Source organism: Centrocercus urophasianus, unplaced genomic scaffold, assembly GCF_019232065.1.
Source record: "Centrocercus urophasianus isolate 14NV4802_14NV808 unplaced genomic scaffold, USGS_Curo_1.0 seq_32, whole genome shotgun sequence".
Classification (NCBI taxonomy): domain Eukaryota; kingdom Metazoa; phylum Chordata; class Aves; order Galliformes; family Phasianidae; genus Centrocercus; species Centrocercus urophasianus.
Window position 1 is genome coordinate 554,019 of NW_024884889.1, and position 23,842 is coordinate 577,860.

General features: G+C 38.0%; 1 protein-coding gene across 6 annotated transcripts in view; it reads left to right on the forward strand.

The window, feature by feature from the left end:
* The window catches only part of INPP4B (inositol polyphosphate-4-phosphatase type II B), a 270,565-nt gene extending 259,152 nt beyond the window's left edge, over positions 1-11,413 (forward strand). For 4 of the 6 annotated variants that reach the window (XM_042829798.1, XM_042829801.1, XM_042829797.1 and 1 more), the window contains one exon: positions 5,133-6,515. In XM_042829798.1, coding sequence (XP_042685732.1) covers positions 5,133-5,307 — 175 coding nt within the window. In that variant the 3' untranslated portion in view covers positions 5,308-6,515. Of the gene's footprint in view, positions 1-5,132; positions 6,516-6,558 lie in introns of those variants that run through there. The other 2 variants (XM_042829802.1, XM_042829799.1) reach the window with 2 other exon arrangements.
* The last annotated feature ends 12,429 nt before the right edge of the window (positions 11,414-23,842 follow it).

A 23,842-nucleotide genomic window follows, 5' to 3' on the forward strand; every position in this document is an offset into this window, starting at 1 on the left:
GCCCTGCAGTGGTCACACAGTTGGACTAGATGATCTTTGTATGTCCCTTACAACTGACTTACTGTGTTCTGTGCTTTTAGCAGTGGTAGAACAAGATGAGGAAGGTTTAGTGTGGTGAAGTGATGCGCACAGTAGGAGATATTTTATATTGCTGCAATATGCTTAGTAACAGCTCTCTCAAAATTGCTGATGGAATTCGCTTAGGTATGACACTGTTATTCTGTTCCAGTATTGCCAGTTGTTTTCAATCTGAGTAGCGACTGTAGGATCACCTAAGTGGCAAAAAATTGATTTCTAGCATTTTTTATTTTATTGAATACCATCTAGATTTGAGGATGATTTAAGTTATTGACAAGAAAAGCAGTTATTGAGAAGATTGTTGAAGCAGAAAACATTTCTGGTGGTTCCCTTCCTACATATTCCATTTAAAATGATGCGGAAACATCTTTTGTTCTTGGACAGATTGTTGGAGGTTTATACCAACTGTGTCTCTCAACATGAAGAGTTTTTGCCCGATGTTCCTTTACCTGTTTTAAGTGAGTTATGCTGATACAGCAATCCTATTTGAGAGGGCTCAAATCTATTTGTTTCCTATCCCATTTTATTATTTCAGATGTTACGGTGCAGTATCTTGACTGTGGCCAAGAGATGCTCATGAGGATCCCATCTTCCCCCTTTGAGAAAGCTAAGGCTACCTTCCTAGAATTGTAGTGCTGTACATGGAAACCACTGATCCTTGTCTTAATACAACTGGAGCATTCAGTGAACCATAGTAACATAAATCATGCAGAAATTATGTAGTTTTTACTCCAACAACCTTTTTAAAAATAAATTAAAAAAAAAAAAAAATTAAAAAGCAAGCAGACACTGTTCTGTTTAAGAATCTTGAGAGAGGTTTTAAAACTCCTTTTAAGTTCAGTGTTGTGGAGGTAAGTTAGCAAAACTATAAGATTGAGGACTGTTAGCAGTCAGTTCCATTTGAAGAAATGTCTTTGCTGCTTTTATTGGAAGGGATTGAAAAGAAGCATCTCACTTTTGCTGTTTTTCTAAGTCAGCTCTGGCGTTTGACAAGAAGAGCCCAGAAGGCTGAGAAACTGCTTGCTTCAGTAAGGAGAGAGGAAAAAAAAAGAAGGCAAATTCCCCAAAGTATTTGTGCTGTAAGGCGTGAATTCAGACTGAAGTCATTCCTAGCGCATGTGAGAATCCTTGTGTTGATAGAAAGCTGCATAGCTATTGCACCTGAACACAGCTTTAGGAAAATACAGCATTTCTAGTATCATTAGCAGTTGGAGCTGGATAAGTTCTACCAGGTGAAGCAAAGCTGAAAAGTACTAAAACGTCTCATCCAAAACACTGTGCAGGGATGGCCAAGCATTTTTACTGGTAACGAAGAACTGGAGTGTGCCCTCGTAAACGTGCTTGACTTTAAAAGGACTCCGCAGAGGCTTCTTTTTTTCCTCGCGCAATTTTCATTGTCTCAAATTGCTTGCAGCTTCAATTTATCATCTGAATTAAAAGGCAATAGAAAATACTGCTGTTTTGCTCTGTATCATTTGACAGGCATGCAGTATTATCCCAATAGGAGTTTAAGATGATAAAACAACAACTGAGAAAGAAAGCAGATTGAAACGGTTATATCATCATTAAACTTAGAGCACCCTCGGCTGTCACAGTGTTATTTGTGCTTTGCTGCAAGACTCAAATAAACAATTTTGAAAGTAAATGAATAAAAATTGCACTTTAAGTTAGAGAGGTGTTCATGACCCCAGATGTTATGGATGTAGAAGCTTTCACTAGTTGTCTTAAAATGAGGTGTGTGTGCGTGCAGTACAGACTTAATATTTTTAAAGCCACCTTCCTTTCCCTTCTGTGTAACTTCAGAGCTCATAAAATATGTTTTGTGACGAAGGGACCACCTAAGGCTGTTGGCTATACCTTCACAACACAGTAGTCGGACATAACACTGTTATGATTGTGTTGTGTCAGTCAGAAGCCAGAGGAATCTAGCTGGCATGGCATCAAATGGTGCATCCTTTACAAGCTTTGGTTGGCCAGGGGAAGTGGTGCTGTCACTCTACAGGCAGCCCAGTGGAGGTTCCCTCTTTGTTTCTCTTCATAGAATCACTGAATTGCAGGGGTCGGAAGGGTCCTGTTGAGATCACCACGCCTGCTAAAGCAGGTTCCCTCCAGAAGTTTGCACGGGTAGGTGTCCAGGAAGGTCTTGAATATCTCCAGAGAAGGAGAGTCCACAACCTATCATGGCAAGCCTGTTCTAGTGCTCCATCGCAGTCTCTCCCATACCAGTGAAGTGCTTCCTTCCATTAGTACAGAACTTCCTGTGTTCCAGTTTCTGGAACAAGGCTCGTTGCCCCTTGTTCTACTGGCGCCCATCACCAGAAAGAGTATACCCTCATTAACTTGGCTCCTGCACTTGAGGTATTTCAGTCACCATGGAGAACGCTTCAAGGTTTTTTAGATGTTGCTGCAGTGCATTGAGAAGTATTAGCAGTGCTTGGCAAACCATCTGTTTGTGTTGAAATATTCTTAAACTAAAAACATGTTTCGGTATTCCTCTCAGCCTTGTTCTTAGGTAGGTAATAATGGAGTTGAATCCCCTTGCTCAATTTTGAGGATGTCTTGTCAAATCGTGCATAGAATGGTGTGACTAATTTGTAGGACAGAAGTCCCTGTGCATCAGCTGTTCTCAGTGGTTTTCCTGGGGGTAAGGACTTATTGTGTTGAAAGACACTGATCATTCTTTTCAGCATATCTACTTTTTTTTTTTTTTAAAAAAAAAAAAAAAAGGAACAAATGGCTTTTGTCTGTACTTCCATCATAACTGCATAAATCTCAATGATGCTAATGGGAGATTTAGAAGCATAGATGAAAGACTGTCTCACTGTCAATGAGATATGGAGTAAAACTGAGTAGGACACTGCAGAAGCAGGAGGGTTGCATCCCCATAGGGGCACCCTGCAAGCATCTAGCTCAACCTGCTTAGAATTAACTTTCAGCAGGCAAAACTAATACTCTCCAGAAAGAAGTGCTTAACCAGTGGCAAATTCAGTGGATTGTAAACTTGCTGAACACTGAGCTGTGCTGCTGCCCAGATAGAGAAAAGGGAGTTGAGGCTCTGCATCAGCTCTGCCGCAAGCTCTGCCGTAAGCAGAAGGCATGTGACAGAAGGCATCCAAAAAAATAGTCCAAAAGTACGGAGGATATGAAACTGAGGAGGAATTGATGAGGCTATGCGCTGAGCTAAAGCTTAAACCAGGAGGTTCACCTCAAGGAGTTGCAAGAGGGAGGAGGAAGAGTGTAAAAGGCTCAGGAGGCGAACTTGGAGAATTACTGTAGAGATTAAGAAAGAAAAAAGGAAAAATAGCAAAAAGCATGTTTTCAGAAGTACGTAGAAATACATGATGAAGCAGAAAATTAGTGAGGAGAAACTGAGCTGTAGTGGCTCATCACAAATGGTAACATTATCATTGTGAGCAGAAGGGGAAGGAAGTTCTGAGGGGGTGAACCCTAGGACAAAAGCGTTAACTAGAGTGGTCCGATACCGAACACAATCATTCATTTCAATGTAAGCCACAGTACTGAGGAAGTCAGCAAAACATAGCTTTGTTCCTCTAAAATACTGTGTGAATTCTATCCAAGTTCCGTTGATGAAACACTTGAAAACATAGAAGTTAAAAGCACCAGACATGCCGGCATCAGTAATTGCCTAGATACTATTCAAACATTAGGAGGTTTAATTTTTATATTTTTTTTCACTATTTATAGTATGGGTTGTCTTATTTAGTGGTGTAATATACGGATTGAAAATTCGAAGCTGAGAAATACATGAATAGCTTATACTCAAAGGCTTCTCTGAAAGCAAAAATATGTAAGGTATAACATTCCCCAGGATCCCACCTCTACGTGCAGTTCTTGCACCTCTTTTGCTATCCTAGCTCTACATACTCGACGTGGCTTTTAAACACACGTCAGAAAGGCTGCTACTGTTTTACTTCTCATTTTCATGAGGTTGTGTGATACTACCTTGATTGGCCCATAGTCTCTCGATGACCTGCTAGTGTTATGTTTCTTGACAAACAGCATACTTGGGACTTGTGCTTCTGATAAAGGACTGTGTTACAATCTGATGTACTCTTAAGTCCACAAAGGAGAGTAAAAAAAAAAAAAAAAAAGAAAAAAGGGAGTTATCATTTCATGCTGGAATATTCATAGTAAATAGAAAAATAGAAATCTCGTGATTCTTACTGCCCAAAGGAAGTCCATGAGCAGAAATCCTGAGCACAGTCCAAGAAAGATGAGTTCAGAAGGGCTGAAGAAGTGACGTGTTGAAATGTGTATAATTCTACTTGTATAGAAGCTAGCTAGGCTACAGTAGAAAAGACTGGGTGTGACTAGAAAGTATCCCTGCTGCTCTGATAGGAAAGCAATTGATTGGAACTTCACTGTAAGCAGCTTAGTTTCTCACTGGGTCCACTGAACAAGATAGAAGGTAAATTTCTGAGGGTAATGCAGGTGTGAGCCGTTAAATCAAAATGAATGCTGCTGACTTCAAAGCTGAGGCACCAGCATTGATGAATTCCTTAATAAGTTGATTTATTATCAACTAAAATTATTTTTGTATAGTTGTAATCCTTTCACAAAGGAGCATGTAGCCTTGCTATTTTTGCCTATGTATTTCTTAGTCACTAGTAAAGCAGGACCGAAAAACGTGCGAAAACCATGGAGACATTATTTTGTCAATGCCATGTTGTGACATTTGTGATCTTTTTTTCTTTGCTTACTTAACTGTTTTTTTTTTTTTATTTCGTTATTTCATTTCTGTTCAGTGTGTGTGTTCGTTGTAATGGTAGTATAGTTGGTCTCGTAAGTTATGTAATGTTAACTTGCGAACGCTCCCCTAAGGCACTTAGGAGACCTACAGAGATGCTAGCTATCTAGTCATCATGCTTCCCTTGTCAGCTGCAGAAGGTACTAAGTCTATGCAAGTGCTTGGCATAAGTGAGTTTCATCAGAATGGCTGTGCAGTTTAGCTTTGTTGTCAAAATGCCTACCTGTTGGCTTTCTTTGCTGTTTAAATGCTGTTCTATTTGTTCCTAACTTCCCCTATTTAACAGCAGACAAACCCAGGGAGCACTGAATGACTCGGATGATCCCGAAACAGGCTGTCTAACTGATAACAAGCCAACTTCTCGACACTTCTATCCTGTCGCCTTGCTGCTTGTCAGCTCACACTTGCTGGTTGTGTGGCTTATTTTAAGTCTTGCTTTGCTATTAGCCAAATATCAATAAACTGCACTCATGTTCCTTTCTTTTCTACAAACAACGACAAACTACTTTAGAAAAAATAAATCATGCTGTAATATTTCTACGATTTCAGACCTTAAGGAACCATCTTCAAGATACAAATGTCTGAAATGTACAGTGTTTTCATTAATTTTTCTGAACTCTAAGAAGCATACTATGCATTGAGTGAATTGATTTGCTCTTTCTGTTCATGGTAAAGCTTTCCCACTGTAATTAGCTCAAAGAAAGCCCACTTACAATGCTGTCACTGTGTATACTAAAGATGTGGAATCCTGAATGCTTGAACCCCTTTTTCCAGAGTAACTCGTCTGACAAAATTAAAAATGGATTTGCACAATACAGACTGACCCCCAGACAAATTTTACAGGGCGGTGGTTTGTAAGACTTGCTTTCATTGTATTACTGCTTTATTTTCATTGTTATTATTAGCTGATCGGATCTTATTTGTTCAAGAAATGATTCTTTCTTTGCTACAACTAACCTTTTTCTGTCGAGTAACTAAGTGGAATATAGTAAGTTCTGTTTTGTAGTTAGATTAACATGATTGTTATTGTTGCTTTAGTTGCATTTGCTTTGAAGACTCTTTTATATTCTTTTCTAACAAGTCTGGTTTATGTCTTGATGCACCACTTTGGCACTTGTGACTTTTGTACTGTATGTGAACAAACATCCTTCCTTTATAAAGCAGAGAGTTGGATTGGGCTGTTTGAAAAGCCATTCTCTCTTTTTTTCATTGCAAAGCTTAACATAGGGGAAATGATGCAGAGATGAAACTTTCCATCAGAAATCTGTAGGGCCAGACTTAATAAAATGCCTTATTCCTAGAATATGCATTTTTATGGCAACTTGTAATCTCACATATATACTAATCGATCTGAAAAAAAAAAAAAAAAAAGTATAACATTTAAAAGGGAAATATATTTCTGGAATTAGAATGAAATGTATCATTATTTAATTTTTTATTTTGTATTTTTTTTAACTAAACTTTAAACCTCAAGGGCAAATATATTAGGGGGAAGAAATCTTATCACCTGTTTCTGAGGGCAATAACTGTACTGGGCCTGGCCTTAGATTTAATTTTGTAAGATGTATCATCACTTGTGGAAAACAAAAAATGTAGAGTTGAATCTTTGTTATTTTTACTTCAACTGCTGCTGAAACTCTGCAATGAACAAATAAAGCATATTTATTTATTTTGTGTTTCATGAAGTTGTACTTTTTCCCCCCTTTCACTAGAGAAGGATGCCGCATAGAGAATGTACTGAAGAATGTCAAATGCAGAAAGTATGCATTCAACATGATACAGCTGATGGCTTTCCCAAAGTACTACAGACCTCCAGAAGGGACATATGGAAAAACTGACACCTAAGTTAAACAAAAATGTAATCAGGAACATATACCATGCTAATTAGTGAATATAAAAATTGCTGTTTATGACTTAATAACTTGGAATGTGTAACCAGTTGAGGTGTTATTTTGTGAGGTTTAACATTTTAAAAGTGACAACAGTTAGTCATCATGAAATAAAATATTGGTGATTTGGATATGCTCAAAACCAAATACATTCAACTTATCTTGGTGAACTTGAAGCTTAGCATGACTCATCAACCAGTTGGAATTAGGTCTTGGGAAGGCTTGATCGAAGATTAAAAAGGGAAATGTCATTTGCAATAGGAACTGATGTTATCAGTCTGGAGGGGAGCATTCAGACTCTGAACAGCAGCCTGGAGATGTGAATGAAAGGATCTCTTCCTTCCTGAAATGGTGTTTTCTGGTACGGGCAAAGCACTGAGGTCATGATCAGTAATAATTAAATCCTGCGTGGAATTTTTGATGAAAGATGCAACTCTCAATACTTAGGCTAAATAGAGTTTTGGTCATTATGTTTGTCTTTTTTATATAATCGTGGTAACTTCACAATATATTTTTAGTAATTACTGCCTGTAATTTCAGTAATTGCGTTCTGGTTTGCTGCAGTTCCTTTGGATGTATCTTTCTTGGCTTTCTGTATCTAAGCCAAATACCACTTACTTGACTTAATCTTGCACATGAATCACACTGAAATCAGAGGGATTAATTCTTCAAGTAAAGTAACATATCTAATCTGTCATGTTCCTGTTCACAGCAAACCCTTAAAACTAAATTTTCCTTAGCAATAGGTAAAATGGCTTGTATATGCAGGCATGAATGTGTTGTTAGGCTATGAAAATGTGGCAGCTGGTTTATATGAAATTTGTAATGCTTATTTCTAGGATATTTCCAGCAGTTCTAGGACAAAGAGCAGCAATGAGCTTTTTTGAAGTGAATGGTAGTGCTTCTGCCAGCTTGTGTTAGTCTTGAAATGTGTCCTGCAAAGAACATTTGTGTTTTCTGATTTTCTCTATTCATTGCCTCCTTCTGCCCTCCCCCAGAGAGAAACGCAGTTAACAAAAAACAAGTGCCCACTGTTTACTAACCTTTGTGTGATGCATTTATTAGAGTTCTACGCAAATTAAACTGCATAGGGAATTTGAGTATCTATAGGAAATTGCAGTTGCTATGGATAAAGAGTTAAATGTTTGCTTGCTTCTACAGAAGTCCCAAGAATGATGCATAGTGAATTACAATTTGTTTTCTTTTCATCTATTAAGACCTGTTACTGGGTATAATTCTGTAACTGTACTAGTAAAAATTTCATGCTTAAGCAGCTGGTAGGTTACATAGAAATTATCTGTTGTGAATAGAATTAAACCCCTCTTGTACATTAGCAAGGTGAGGCTTTGGAACATGTAGAAGTATGTCAGGAAGGGATCTTCTTTCCAATGCACTGACTTCAGTGAAGCCAAGAATTTACCTACACAACATTTTCCTAATTGGACCATTTTTTCAGAGTGAAGTAGTTTGTTCAGAAAGGACTTTTGTGCGGTTGTTTTTTATTTATGTACAGTCTCCATTAGAATACTGTTGCACAAATGACTTCTTTGCTCTTCTAGAATGTATTGCATCAACAGTAGATACCAGAAGAGATAGCAGTGCATCGTAGACAGGTGATAATACAGTGCTATGCCTTTTCCTGTCATGTACCAGTGGGCGCTGTTCAGTGGATGTGCAGATAAAGTTGTGTGCATTTAAATATTACACAGCTGGTCTGCACAAAATTTTATTTGCAGGTTTGTGGAGCATAAACCTTCCTAGGAAAGTACTGTTCTGTTCTGTTGGTCTGACTGCTACTCTACACCTCACTTCGTTTCTGCTTGTTTATTGCTAACTTACATAAACAACAGCTATGCAGCTGAGAAATAGTGGTAATTTCTTTAGGTGATAGGAAATAATCCTAGTGATACACAGTAGAAATGCTGGCCTTCCTAAGGTGATTCTGAAACTGCCTGTAAAATTGTAGGCAATGACAGTATTCACTTTTGGGTACTTTTGTTTCTTAGTTCTTTATCTCAGCCCTGTGGGAGTTCTGTCTAATTCAAAATATGAAAAACTATAGGTTTCGTTTTTATTAAGAAAATAGTCTTTCAAGGTCTTACCTCAGCATTTAATCTTGCTGGGTTCCAAATTATTTTGGCTATAATGTTACCTTTTAACTTAAAATGTTTTCATCATTGAAGCTGCGCTTTTGGGGGAAAAAAAAGCCCGACAACCTAACACATTGCAGTTCTTTTTATTGTAACAGGTACACCCAACAAACTTGATTGGGCTTGGGCTATTACAGAAGAGCAGGTTGGGTTTTGTTTTGAGTAAGGCTGAACTTTTTTACACCAGTGTTTTCATTGGAACTTAGTCTTTTTGTAGGTCATTAAGACTATTTTAAAACCCGACACAATTCCAAGTGTCCTGGAAGAGCTTTATTGCTTTTGTGCTGAAGTAGGCTCAACTATTTCTTTGTTTTGTCATTGCCTGCCATGGGTCTGCAGCATTTTATTCAGTCAGAGCCAGTCTCATCAAAACAGGGTTGTCAGTTAATCACGGATTCACAACTTGTGTTTTTCTGGTTTGTCTTTTTTAAAGAAACAAAGATCTTTTTGCTCCAGGCTGACAGTTTAATTGCAGTATATTCGCTCTGTACAGAAGACATTTTAAGTCTTTTGAATGCCCAGCAGAGGAGTTGAATCATCTCCTGAGGTCCATCTTGCATGAATCTTTGTATATTACTGAGTTACACAGCAGTAGAATTCAGCAAATAAATTTTCATTAGGAAGCTACACCGTTTGCACAGAGTTCAGGGAAACGTGCTCATTTAGCAGCATATATATGAGAAGTGTTCCATGTCTGCTTGACTTAAAACAGTTTTTTTCTCTTGGATGATTATAATACTGTTAGAATTAATACAGAACATGTACAGACTTGACATTATTATGCAGGCAGATCTTTTTGCTTCTGAAGTCTTCTTTTGGGGAGTTTTTAATATTTTTTTGTTACAGTTTATACTTTGGCTCTTATGGAGCAATTAGGAAACAAATTTTTAATTGTTACCTGATTTTGCTGATATGTACTTGTGCATTTTAGTGGAATACTGGAAAATATATGTGTTAAGAGGAACAAAATATACGAGAGGACAGCTGAATGAGGCCAACTATTACCTGGGAAAGAGCCTTAATGATGCTAAAAACTAACAAACGTTAGTTTTTGTGCTGTTCAAATTTTGATATTTTTCTCAAAGTAAAATAGGGAAATTAATACTTGGTGTGAAACAATCAGTCTGGATTAAAATTCACTGATTGTAAGTGAACTAATGTGCTATGGTATTTTAAATAATAGCTAAGAATTTAAGTACAAAATGGAATTATATTAATTTGAAGCCCACTGCATATTATGCCTACTTTGACTTCCATAAAGTAAGCCTATTCCTATTTTTATCACAAGTTCCAAGAAATGCTATGGCCGGTTTATGAAGAGCAGCAAATGCGTTTGACAGCAACAGGTATAATATGTAAATTGCATTAAAAAGTGTGCAGCAAAATTACTTGTGTGAATTAATGTTCGTAAGCAATTAACAGACTTAAAACATATATTGTGTGAGTTGGCTGTGTTATAAACTCAAAACAATGATATCTTCATATTTATGCTTTGTTACTGTGAAAAGGAAACGTTTTGTACAGGCAATGCTGTGAGACATGGCTTTGCTTCTTACCTTTCACTCATTTGCAGGTGAAAAGGATATATTTGCATTCAAAATACCTTAACATAATTTACAGCTTTTTAAAACACAGCCTTAGCTTGTAAACTGGGTGTTAAAAAGCAAAAAGTCACAGAGCTGCGTTTGAAAACAAGCAAACCAAAACCAGACTTCAGTCTCTAAAACTTTGAGGTTTTTCCTTAGGTATGCAACCCACGAACTGTTGTGTTGCTAGAGCATTCATTTTAGGCTCTGCAGCACTCAAGTGCTTCTTTCTCTTAGCCTCATCTGAATAAGTAACGTGCCACAACAATAAATTTCAGCATAATACTCACGATTCAAGATGGAAAATTACGATTTTCTCAAAAAAAAATGACTAAGTAGCAATTTAATAATTCAGAATTAAAAACAAAAAAAAAAAAAAAAAAGAAATTTGTGAACCAATGTATCTGTATTCCAAACAGCAGAAGTAGAAATCATGGGGTTCATTTGCTAACAGGGAATGAGTTTTACGATAGAAATCTGAGTGTAATAGTTGAGTGCTCAGAACCTGGGGTTTGCAGTGGTGAGATTTGGGGCAGTGCTGCTTTAACTTGGTTTTCTAACTGCAGATTTCTGTATTCTTTCCATCTGTTGTGCAGAGGGCTTTAAAAGTTTTTAACAATTCTGTTTTGTTTATGAAGGGTCTGGCTTCAAATTTTCTAAAATCCCAAGTTAGTTTGATACTTGTCTTCTTTTGGTGTAGCAGTTCCTTGTAATGTTCATGTCTCACGCTCTCATGTACACGGGGCTCAGTATAACAAATTAACAGGACTTCCATCCAGACTGTGTGTGTGCGTGTGTTCAGAGAAATAAAGCACAACTAAGCAATTCAAATCTTTTTATACGTCAGGATTTAGCATTTTTGTTTCACTGCTGTCTGTAAGCCATGCTCATTGTACACTGTGTGTATATTTTTATTTAAATAAATGTGATATTTATTTTTTATGTTTCTGACTTTTTTGTTACTCATTTTTCATTTTCATGACAGTGTTGTTGCCCAGATGCTGAGTGTGGGTTCCCTCCTAGAATAATTGGAGTAGTCTTGTCACTGTTAGGCGCGCACACTTAAAGAAAGCTCCAGTACAGCACCAAAAAGCCTGAAATGGCCATAAATTGATTATTACCATTATTCCTAGTGTTACTGCAATTTTCATCTCAGAACCTGGTGGATTAAAACCAAACAGAACATTCACACGCTCCCAAAGTAACCCCTTTCACGTAACTACTCACCTGTAGACTATTACTCAATGTAGCTCAGGTGGAATCAACATTTTTCATAATGAAGACCATTACAAAGGTGATTTGGCTGCTCTTTTGGGATGGTGAAGACTATTCCAGACCTTTGGAAAGCTGGATCCTTTGTTGGGATCCAAACTTATTGTGTGATCTGACTGCTCCGTAATAGGTAAGTTCTCACTGAAATGCACTAGAGGTTTTCTTTTGGGAATATAGTAAAGCATTGGCTCACCTTCTTTATCCTATGGTTAGAAGCTTGTAACATCATTTACTTTCTGCATTTATGCCTGTGTATTTAGTTGTTTTATAGTGATAAATTCCTTGAGATGCTAATTACCTGCAAGATTCTTGGTAACCTTTAGAAAGCACCAGGAACTAATGGTTATTGTAGTAGTAAGTTATAAAACAGCTGTTGGCATTCAGCCTTAAAAAAAAAAAATAATCTGTCTCCTACTAAAAAAAGTGACTGTATTTTTAAAAGTACTTCATATTATTACTCATGCTTTCAGATTTTATCTTCTGTGCCAACTAAAACACTGTTTTTTCATGACAATATAACAGAAAAAAAAAACCCACAGAACTCTAATGGGAGTGGAATAGTATGATAGTAAAAATGCATTGTCATCATTTCTCTTTCCAAGGTTTTTGGGGCCATATTTGAGATCTCTGAATCATAGTCTGCCGTGGTCTGCACTGGGGCAGCCAGTGTTGGCACTGATAATTTCTAATGCAATTGCTTCTACTAGTCGAATCACAGAGAGCTCTGCTGTCCGCCTGTGGTAAGTATTCTGTGGATCTCAGCCTTTAGTCATTCATTTAACATTCTGTGAATGTGATTAAGGGCACCAAGGTTCTAGACCGTGGTTTTCTGGCTTTACCCCGGTAAGTTTACATCTTGAGTTTTTGTGTAGGCAAAGAACTGTCCTAAGCCTGTAATTTCATAAGATATATGCTCGCTCTGCTGCGAGAAGTGGAGAAGACAAATTGTTTCTAAATGAACTGGGATAAGAGGTTGAATTTTAAAAGCAGCAATATATATTTTTAATAAGCCTGTGTATATTTATACATATAGTTATATATACACTTCTTTTTTTATAGTGAAAATGTAGAATGGGAAAAGGCAGTAAAATACGATCAGTTAACAACTGAACTTGTTAATATTTCTAGCAGCCAAATATGCTTTTGCTTTTGGAGGTCTTGCACAGATATGCACATCTTTAGCGGGGCTTTTAGGTATGCCTAATGCATATGTTCACTCCAATAGTAGAAGCTACTTTTCATGAAGGATGAAAAGGGAGGGGAAGGTGCCCCTCGTGGCTCTCCCTACGGTGTGTTTCTCAAACTAAATCTACTGTTCCAATCGGGAGCAGTTTGGAAGAGCTCAGGCCTCAACTCTCTGTTCCTCCAAAATGCTGCTGGCATTGCCTGGCATGCTGCAATCAGAAATCTGCTGATGGGCTGTGATGAGGCTCTGTGCAAGTGTGTCTTTGGGGCCTCTAATGAAAAACAAAAGGTGCATCCAAGGGTGATGCAGAAAGGAAAGGAAGGAGTGAATTTTGTCAGTGACAATCACTGCCCAGAAAAGTTTGCCGTAACAGCAGTCTGCATGTGTGAGGCTGTGAGTGTAGCAGCAGAAGATCAAGGGAAAAATACTGCCTTGTCTGTTTCACCTTTCTGCAGCAATGAATGAAAATCTCCATGGGTAACCTTTTTTCATGCAAGAATAATTTGTGGTTGCTGTGATTTATGGAACAAAGAGGCTTAAACTGCTGACTTGAACAAAATTAGAATTGTCATACATATGCACTGATTGCCAGAGCAGAAACCACCCTTTGGGTGGTATATCATTCCTTAGAGATTTTCTGTCAGCGTAAAGCCTAACAGATTTTGAAATAGAGAAAAGTTTAAGATCTGAACCTTAAGTCATCATTCACAAGAGAAAGAACAGAAATGGGGCACTACACTTGAGAAACTAAAACCAAATTTTTAGAGGGGTTTATGAAGCATTCACGTGCCTGGAATTGGGTTCACAAGGGTTGTGTTCTGTTAATTTCAGTACGCGTAAAAGTTGATGGCAGTTTCCTGTAAATTATTAGAATTAATAGTAAACTGATTAACTTATACACCAATGAAAATATATCCCTTCTGTAGACACCATTAAAAAGGCATATATGCAGCAAAACATTAAAATACATATGAATGACTTGAGAGCTGTTTGATAGTAAGACATAGGTTTCTAACTTGCTTTGGCACTTCTCAAAGGAAAAGTGTGTCACCTAACTAACACGTTTTGTTTTCTCTGTTGCTACTTAAATCAGGGTAGGATATGTCAAGGTAGATTCTCAGCACTTTCTATTTGAGTTTAATTACTCTGAGATAGCGGGTTTTAAGGGAACATCTATAGAAGCCCAAGTTAATGAAATGTCATAGTTTGGCTTTTAGCAGTTTTCACACAAGACCAATATATAAGGAAACAACGACGGAGGATGTGTAAGAAAGATGTTCGTGAATTTGGTTATCTGACCTGGTTTTGTTTCTAGATGCAGATTTAAGTCTTTGTGACTAGACTCCAGCAGCCACATTCTGCTGCCTGATTTGTAACATTACAGTACTCTCATCCAGGTTCAGCCTCAGTAATTCCAAAGGAAACTTCTCAATAAATCTCACTCTTGTTACTGCTCTGTTCCACGTATGACTTCTCTGAGTTGTGAAGCAGCCAGCAAGCATCAGTACCCTCCTGCCCCAGTCCCGTATATTGTGCTGTGACACCTGGACTCTGGTAAGTATGGCAACTCTATGGCTAACTGATAATGTGATAAATTTCAGATTTAAAATTATGGGATGTATGTCAAACACTCACCAGCTAAACAGGCATAGCGAAATCAAGGAGCAAAGATATTTCTGACTAGTGAAGAGCAGATGAGGAAGGTCATTTCTTAACCTAAGCTATGCATTTTAGACTGCATTAAATTCATCTTCACCTCAGATATTACTGAAGTTCGGATACTTTATTGCTTTATGACTGTGGTAACAGCTGTAGCAGAAGTACACTACCAGTTTATCAACATAAATATGGAAAATGTCCTTGAATAGATACCAAGATAGTTGAAGAGCAGTGGCTGTCTGGCCAAGCAGGTACCATGCACATACGTTCTTATATAAGCAAAATGATGTTGCAGAAAAATGATGGCATTGCTATGTACACTCTCACAAAAGCAAGGGACCAAGGCAGCACTTAAGCGAGAAGATGAAAAATGAGTGCAAGAACAAATAAAGATCTTTTTTTTTTTTTTAAAAATCTTTTTTCCAGTAGTTTGTAGGCATTGTGTCTCTGGATTTCACAAAGATTAAAAGATCGTTTAGAGGTTAATTGCAAAACCTGACATAAACAGGTAGTACTTTCTTGTTTAGATAATTTAAATGGTTTTTTTACTGTTCCCAAGGAGCTTTGTTGCAAAGCAGACTAATTATCACTCTGAAAGACAACAACAATTAAAAGAAAATAACCTCACAAAATATCAGTAAGTAATATTACACAGGACCTTTAATGGCTACTTCTAGCTCCTTGTGATTCATCACCTCCGCTCTTGAAACAGTTGAAGCAGTTATCGGAAGAATAAATTACTTACAATTCAGTTGTACTTTTTTTAATACCAATAGGGAAAAAGGAAGCAAGCGTTTCAGATGAGTGGAAAACAGCAGCTGTTAGCAGTTTTTTATGTGAATCCAGTTAGGGTACCTAGCCATAAAATGCTGATAAGTGTTGGGGTTGTTATTTTTTTTAAAGGAAAAAAAAAAAAAAAAGAGCGAAGCACCCAATTTCACTCAATTTATATTTATGTATTCATGGACGTTGTTAATGGACGTCAGCAGGGAAGACGTGCTCCCACACTTTCTAAAAATCAACAGGAAAGCAGTGCACAGAATGCAATTCCCTTTTGCATTAAACTTATTAAATCAAATCAATTTTTACGAGCGCATAGGGCAGAGCTCTGGCACTTAATTCCTTTTGATCTTGTGCCTGCTAAATTCCATGTCCCACCCTGCTGCCATGCAGTCTATTTTTAACAGATAATTTGTTTGGACATCATTGAAGAGAAAATACAACAACTTGTAGCAGTAATAAGGCACTAAGCCCCCTGTCAAGTTATTAACTGACTGCATAAACATACGTAAGGAAAAAAAAAAGAGCATAAAGGGAAATTCTAGTCCAAAAAAATAAAATAAAATAAAAAGTGCTCAATTATTCTGTTCAAGAACATGAATCACACTACACACCTGATACTGACTAATGCAAAGTCAGCTGGCAGATAACTTTCACCAGTTTTGGTGCTGAGTGCACCTTCCAGTTTCCATGGCTGTTAAACATCTGTAGAAATAGAGTACTATGAAATGATGGGGTTTTGAAGAGAAGATCTTGTGACTGAGTCAATGGATTTGTCTCATCATCAGAGTGATGCTAATGCAAAATTATGTTTTGCTATGACTAGTGCCCTGAAGGGTGCATTTGCTACTCTTGGATCCTTTTCCCACTTGACTGCTACTTAGATTGGTGCAGAGTATTTTATATACAAGTATTACAAGTATATATATATATATATTTTTACAAGTATATACAAGTATATATATATATTTATATACAAGTAGTGTGCATGTCCAGGACCAGGGTTTTCATGCTGTTTAAATTGTGACGTGATGAGAAAAGATTTAGAATATCTCAATTATTGAGTGTGCTGTGATTGTATTTTAGTTTCTTGAGTGTTTTTTGTTCTGTTTCTGCTGGGAAACTAGTAATGGTATTTAGGATGGATTTGCTAACTTGCATATTCGTATTTGGATCCTGGTTTCAGGCTGATTGTGGACTAAGGGTTTAAGTACCTTTGCAGACAGATGGATAAGGTCTTTGAGCCACTGATGTTACAGAGCCTTAGCAATCACAATAAGTTGACAGACTAATTGCTCTGCGTGGCTCAGCCAGGGAGGAAAGGTGTTTGCGTTGCTGTGCCTGCAGCTGTGTGGATCTAATAATCCTGGGTAGAAACTTTCATGGTTTCTTGTTGCAAGTCTGTGGATCATGGAAGCTGTCATAAGCCTTTGATTTTCGAAGTGTGATGGTCTATTATCTTGTTCTACCACCCTCTTAGCTTGTGATCTTCACACAGTCTGTTGTGAGAGTCATATAAAGAAATTTGATTCAAGAATTGGGTCAAATGTTCTTCTGCTTTCACCTTGTCCAGCATTGACATGGAGCCAATAGTTAAGGAACAGTGTAAGAGCAAGGCTTGTACTGGATAAGCCTCCTCATTTAGCTCTCCCAGATTCTGGTAATCAGTGATTTAGGGACACCTGCAACAGTAGTATATTAAGTGTATGGGGCAAACATGGGGGGAAAAAAAAAAAAGGTTAAGCCTTTTTTTCACATTGGTAAAGCCACGTAATGAGCCTTAGTTTCAATAGGGTTTACTTGGAAAGAAAAGTTCCAGTCTTTATAGCTAATTTTTCATTAGTGAATTAGTGAATGAACGGTTACTGCTGTTAATGATCCATTCATGCAAATTCAAGTTGATGTTCTTGGAAAGGATGGCATGACAAAATATAAGCAGATGCATGAGAAGTGCCTTCTGTATCACTGAGTCTGAATCAGAATTATCCAGTCTTTGGACAGACCCAAGCACTACGAGGAACATATAGATGTGATGCTACATAGAACTTTTTGTACCGCATTCTCACCAACAGAATTTTTGATAACATAGTCTCCTGCTTTCATTTCTTGTGTGTATCACAATTGGGAAATCTGAATGGAGCACAGGATTAGGAAAACTGTTGTGCAAGCTTCCCCTTTGAACACTTGAAAAACTGTTCAGTAGTGTACTCTAAAAATTAAGTAAATGCAGGCTTGACAAATACTGTGTTCAAGTTGTGTTACCTGTTAGATGACACCTCCAAAGCACAGGGATCACATTCACTCAGAGAAAATTCTGCATTGTTGCTTTGCCAATTGCAGATATAAAGCACTTCAGTAAAATGCAGGCGTTCTGAATCACACTCATCGGCCATGCCTCTAATGAACTATATCCACTTTTATTACACAGCAGGGATAGTATGTCAGATTGAACTTTTCAGGTGTAGGCTGTGTTAAGGAGAACAGCTGCTTTTCTGAGGCTTGAAAAAAATTGTTTTAAAATAGCTTTTCTTGAAACGTTGTGAAGGCAAGTTTATGATGTGGATTCCAGCGAGAGAAGTGAAGCATGGAACTTGTAACAAAATAATTCTAAATATGAGCCAAAAGTATTAGAATCTACCCTCCTAATTTTCTGCAGGATAATCAAATGCAGTTCAGGAAATTTCAGGTGTGACTCTGCTTTCCTTCAAAATGCACGTTTGTTTTATTTGTCAATTACAGAGCACATTTTGTTCTCGCTCTTCTGTTCCCTTTCTTTAACTCGACCATATTTCTTACATCCTAGGCAGGATGAAGCTTTATGACCACGATCATAAATGCAATGAAATCTCCCAGCCTCTCAGTGAAATTTTGGTGTAATATATGCTGCAAGAATAAACTGTGCATAGAACACAAAAGGGAAAATCCTGTGTATGTTTAGCAGCAAGGAAACATAAAATGTGCTTTGTAAATAATGTTCTTAGATAAAATACTCAAGGACTTTGGTGAGGTCTTCATGGAAGTTATAAAATCAGTTAAGCAAGTAATTGATGAATTTGGAGCAATAGGTATGTTACTATTCGTTCTTCTGATTTTGCTCTAGACTTGAATTTGGGACATCTGTTTGATTTCATTTGTTTCTTTTGGTATGTTCCTTATTTTCAGGTTTGGTTTTTTGTTTGTTTGTTTGTTTTTTGTAGGAGATTTTATCCTTAATGTACTTCTTATCTGAGAAAAAAAGACCGTGAAACCACAACACTTACTAAGAATCCTGGATATCATTTTTAATCAGCATGCTTAAAACTCAGAAACTATGTAAACAATATTATTATGTCTATATAATAGCAACCTCACCCTGTAACATGCTAGTGAATACTAGTGAATAGGTTTTTTCCCTCTTCAACTGTTTCTTCAATCATTTTATCCCACTGCACTGCTCGGTACAAGACAGTATGACAAGGAAATGTATTATAATATCTACTATTAACATAATGCATTTTGAAACATCAAAATGAAGATTAATAGCAACTAAGGCAAATAAAATTCTACTTCAGCACACAGAATAGATAGAAGCGTGCTGTATCTCCTCTTACTTTAAGCAGCTGGAGGTTTGTACCTGTGCATGCACCTTTGCTTTCCTGAAGCAATCCATGTCATGTGAGGTTGACCTCAGAATGCCAGTAGGTCTGCTGAAGTCCTTTGTTTATCTGGTGTTTCCTACAGCTTTTATTGGCTGATAATTTTTGTTCTCCTCCACTATCTAGAAAAGGACATAAAGCAAAAGAGCAAAAGTATAAGCTGATCAGTGTAGTGCACAGCAATATATATTTTCTTAATAACTTTGTATATTATGCATCAGTGGGAATAGAGCAACATCATACAATGTAAATCACCATTATTGTGATGATCTGTTCTCAAGGCTGAGATGTAGACTTCAGCCATGAAAATGCTATTAATCACAGTTTTCCAAGTTGCTAACTGTATTGAGACTTTGCAAATGATTCAAGATCTAATACATTGCGACCCCTGTTCTGACACTGCAGTCTAAATTCAATACTTTATTTCATTTGATCACCTGAAGTTATTCTGGTGAATTCCACACATCAATATATGTTTTTCAATAGAAAATGTGATGTCTTCACTGATGAAGTAGGTTTTTAGTCTTCTTTCATGGCTTTTTTAGTTGTATTTGTAGGTACTTGAAAACTTGTTTCTTTTCCCATTTTTTAGCAGGTTGTTTGTTGTATCTGAATTTATTGCACCAGAGAAAACAAGGCAAACAATAGCCCCAAAGGATGGAAATGTAAAATAAAAAAGTTGTATGCTTGTTCTATGTCATATATAATCTTATCACGATGTAAGAAAGGACAAGTAAACTAATTTTACATGAACCCAGTGGGTTCTGTAGGCAAAGCAAAGAGATTCCTTTTATGTCTCTAAGTGGGAAAGATTGAAGTGAACACTTGGGATCCAACGATTTCTTTTGGAAGGTGATTGTTGTTATAATGCAAAGATAAAAACAAGAAAACATATTTGTAAAGCTGTTCTATTCTCACTACACTAAACTGAAAACAATACCACTATCAAAATGTTTTCAAAACGATTTGATGCTACACTAAATTTAGCTTAAATCAATTGTTGAGTTGATCTTAGTATCCCTATGTGCTGAACTGGTTAATGGAGTACAAATTTTCAGTAAAAAAAAAAAAAAAAATCAGCTTTGTTTTACAGTGTTTCCTGGAGCCTAATTCCAGAGAAGATGACAAGTCCTCCATGCTCTGTATTATGAGGTGCTTCTACTTCAAATCCATGTACTTCACTTAGACCAAAAGACTTAGCTCTTCAGCAATATAAACTCAGTATAAGCTCATAGAACCCAGTGATTATTTTAAGTGTCTGGGATCCTTGTTATGATACATCACTGATCAGGATAAGTATGCCCAGATAATCCCAATGTTGCTCTTGAGAGAAATAAAATCCCAAAGTCATTGCCAGTTGGTCTTGGGCAAACTTTCATCTGACCTATGAGAGTACTTCCATGCATGTATAAAGTCACATCAGTATAACATCAGGATTGGATCTATGAAACTCCTCAGAGCACTGAGGAAGTGCTCCAACAGTTGTGGTTATTTTTTTTACTGTCAACTACTATGCCATAGCACTGTGCAGCCTAGGTCAGGTCAGGTTCATGTGAGGTAATCCTTTAGCTTCAGGACAGGCAATTCAAAGCCAGCAAATTGAAATTCGAGCTCTTTATGTGAAAATAGACCCTGAGGCATAGGTTCATATCACCTAACTTTTGTTGTCTTGTTGTCATTTATAGTCCTAGGAGGTAAACAGTCAAAGCTCAAAATGTCTTAAATCCAGCTGTTTGAGGAATGTGTGGACTGTCCTATAAAGATGCTGATCTCTCTCTAGCTAGAAAAGAACTAGATCAAAGTTTCTCTAAAATCGTTTAGATTAGACTCCTATAGCCAAGGCTGGGTTGTCTGAATCTTATCCACTGCAGGAGCCAGCTGTCAGTGTTGTTCAGCTGTGGAAAAAAAAGCTGCAGTTAAAGCAAGGAGAAGCCTAAGATGTATTTAAGAGGTATCTCCGAGAATCCTCAGAACATGGAAAAGCGAGGTAAAAAATGATTTAAGCAAGCAAACACAGTATCATCTAGATAAAAATTCTTGTTTGCATGATGTTGCCAGACTCTACTGAGAATTCAGTACCAAACATCCCTTTTAATAATCAGGAAGAGCTTCTTGTACTCTGGAGCTACATTAAAAAAGTAATTTACGACTGAAACCCTTATTCCATTTACAGACAAGAGGGTAATATTGAAAGTTGGCTATTGTTTAAACTGTGCCTCTACTTTAAATTTTCACTCTGGGAAAGGTCGTTTGAGATGAAAGGTAAATAAAATATGCTGTTGGCAATTTCACATTGAAAACCTATTGGCTCCTTTTCCGTGTGATAAATCAAAATGATGCACGTCTTAAGCTGTAATGCTTTGCAACAGCTGTACCCTGTGGTTTTTGAAAGCTGCCCAGACAACACAGTAGGTGTGGCCATCAGTCGTACATCTGCAAGCCCTGTGACTCCGAGTGGCAGAGAGAGGGGAAGGCAAGGCTGCCATTTCCAGAGAAAGAACACATAGTCCAAGCATCCAGATTGTGAGACTAAACTGCCAAATAAAGCAGCAGCATGAAGACCACGCGCGGAATTCCTCTGCTCAGGGACCTGCTTCTCAATCACAAAGAGATGTAAGGAGTTGCCTAGGCTTGCTCTGCAGCTGACGAGTGTTTACAGCAGTACTGACAAGGTGTTAGTTGGGATTTTTCACATCTGTAGTGCCATTAAAATCAAGAGCAATAGAATATATGGCAGTCAGCTGCTTGCTCTCAATCTGCCCGTGCCTCAACTTTCCAAAATGGCTTTCTTTGGCATTGCAGGAAGAACGAGGCGATTCTCCCATCAGACATGGCTGCCTGCCAGCGGAACTGTGCATTTTCCGCACTTCCAAGAGATCTGTTTCAAATGACCTCTTACTTTTCAGTCATTGAAGTGCAGAAGAACTGAGCTGTCACCTCAGCACTGGGAAGCAAACAGCAGGACGGAGGAGCAACGGCTGCAGTCAGGGCAGGTGGCCGGCTGTGGGTGAGATTGCCCATCAGTGGCCTGGAGCTGGCAGGGGCAGAAAGAGCCTTCCAGAAGTTTTGGCGGGAGAGCGAGGGGCAGAGAGAACCTTCTGTTAAGCTCTGGGAGCATGCGCGGAGAACCTTCTGGAAGGCTTGCCGAGGGAAGGAGCTTGGCAGTGTGTGGGAGAGGGCAGCTCCTCTGAGCTAAAAACTGCTGTCCATCTGAGACTGGAGGAGAGTCCTAAAGGGTGGTAAGGTTGCATTTTGTCACTGGGGGATGGGATGTGCAGGGTGACTCTCCCCAGAGCTGCTCCTTCCCCACAGGGGCAGAGGACTGGCCATGTTAGCAGAGAGCTGGCATTGCCAAGGGGGCTGCATTGAATGTGCTGCGTGGTCACGGATGGCAGCACTGTGAGAAGAGCTTAGGAGCTTCGTGACTTTGGAGTCCTCCATTTTGTAAGCTAGCAGCATATCAAAATGAGTACTTTTAATTCTCACCCTCTCTTTTATTTTTTGCTTAAACCATCTTCTAGAGTGAAAAAGAACCATCTGCCTGGTATATATTAAAGGATATATAGGTGGATAGTTGCTTTAGCTGCAAGTCCAGGGGCATTTATCAAGTTCCTGAGCTGCTGAAGCACCGCCCTTACAGGGCAGCATGTTCTGCTGCTCTTACGGCCCAACCTGTCAGTCTGTTCTCCCAGGGGCTCTTTTGCTACGAATGTGCTGCATTTAAGAGTTGAAAACGTTTGCTCTTTGGCATGATGTGCCTTCTGCTTAATAAACTTTCTCAGCAAATGTTAGATACAAAATAGCAAAGGAAACCATCGTTGAGAATTAAGTGCTTAAACATCTACAGATTTATAACTTTGTTTCTACCATGATTTCACACTCACGGAGCTTCTGAAGTTTACAGGAGTGCTTGTTGTGATAATTATCTGAACAAATCAGTTTTTTCTTGGAGTGAGACGTGAGGGTTCACCTAGCATTTACACAAAAAGGTAAGGAAAAGTTAACAGTATGCAAGGATTTTTCTGGGTCATAACGTTGTCAGTTTTCTTTTGTTGCTGTTTGTAACCCTTTCTTCTGTAGCTGAACAATAGAGCATGACATTTTAGGAAGCACTGTAGAAGACAGCGTTACCTTGTTGCTACTTCTCTGATACCTTTCACCACTAACCCGATCAGGCCCTTTGGTCTGCACAATGCATTTCAAAACCTTTATCTATCTGTGCAGGCAGCAGTGGTCCTCGGATTTCTGTTCTGTTTACAGAATTAGCAATATCTGACAAGGTATGTGGATTTTTAACACTATGGTGCTGTTTCTTCACGTTTTCTGGACATATGCCTCAGGTGAATACACACCTGACATATCAAATATAAAAAATACTTGTTCAGGCAACTTGAAGTTAGAAAATATTTACCTCTGTGTAGCAGTGCCTTTCTTTCACATATACAGTCTATTAAATCAATGTGTGACATACATACTGTAATGACCTGACATATGGCAACTAAAACAAATTCTCTGGAGTTATTTTTTGTTTCCTTGAAATGAGTTTTGCCAAGGGTAGAAGCCAGAGTTTCTGTTCTGGTGCGGAATACAGCAGCACACTGTAAGTTTTGTACACTGACTGTTGATTCTTGTTATTCTCAGGCTATGAGTCATGACTGTATAAAACCAAATACATCATAGCAGCTAGACAGTAGTAGCCATTCAAATTTGGTATCCTTACGTGTTAAGATTCTTGTATTTCAAAGCATTGTCAAGTAATCTGATAAAGCCAAATATGCGTTGTGGTGGTCTGTTCTACACAGTGATTGTGACTATCTTTTTCTTCTCCCCTGAATTGTT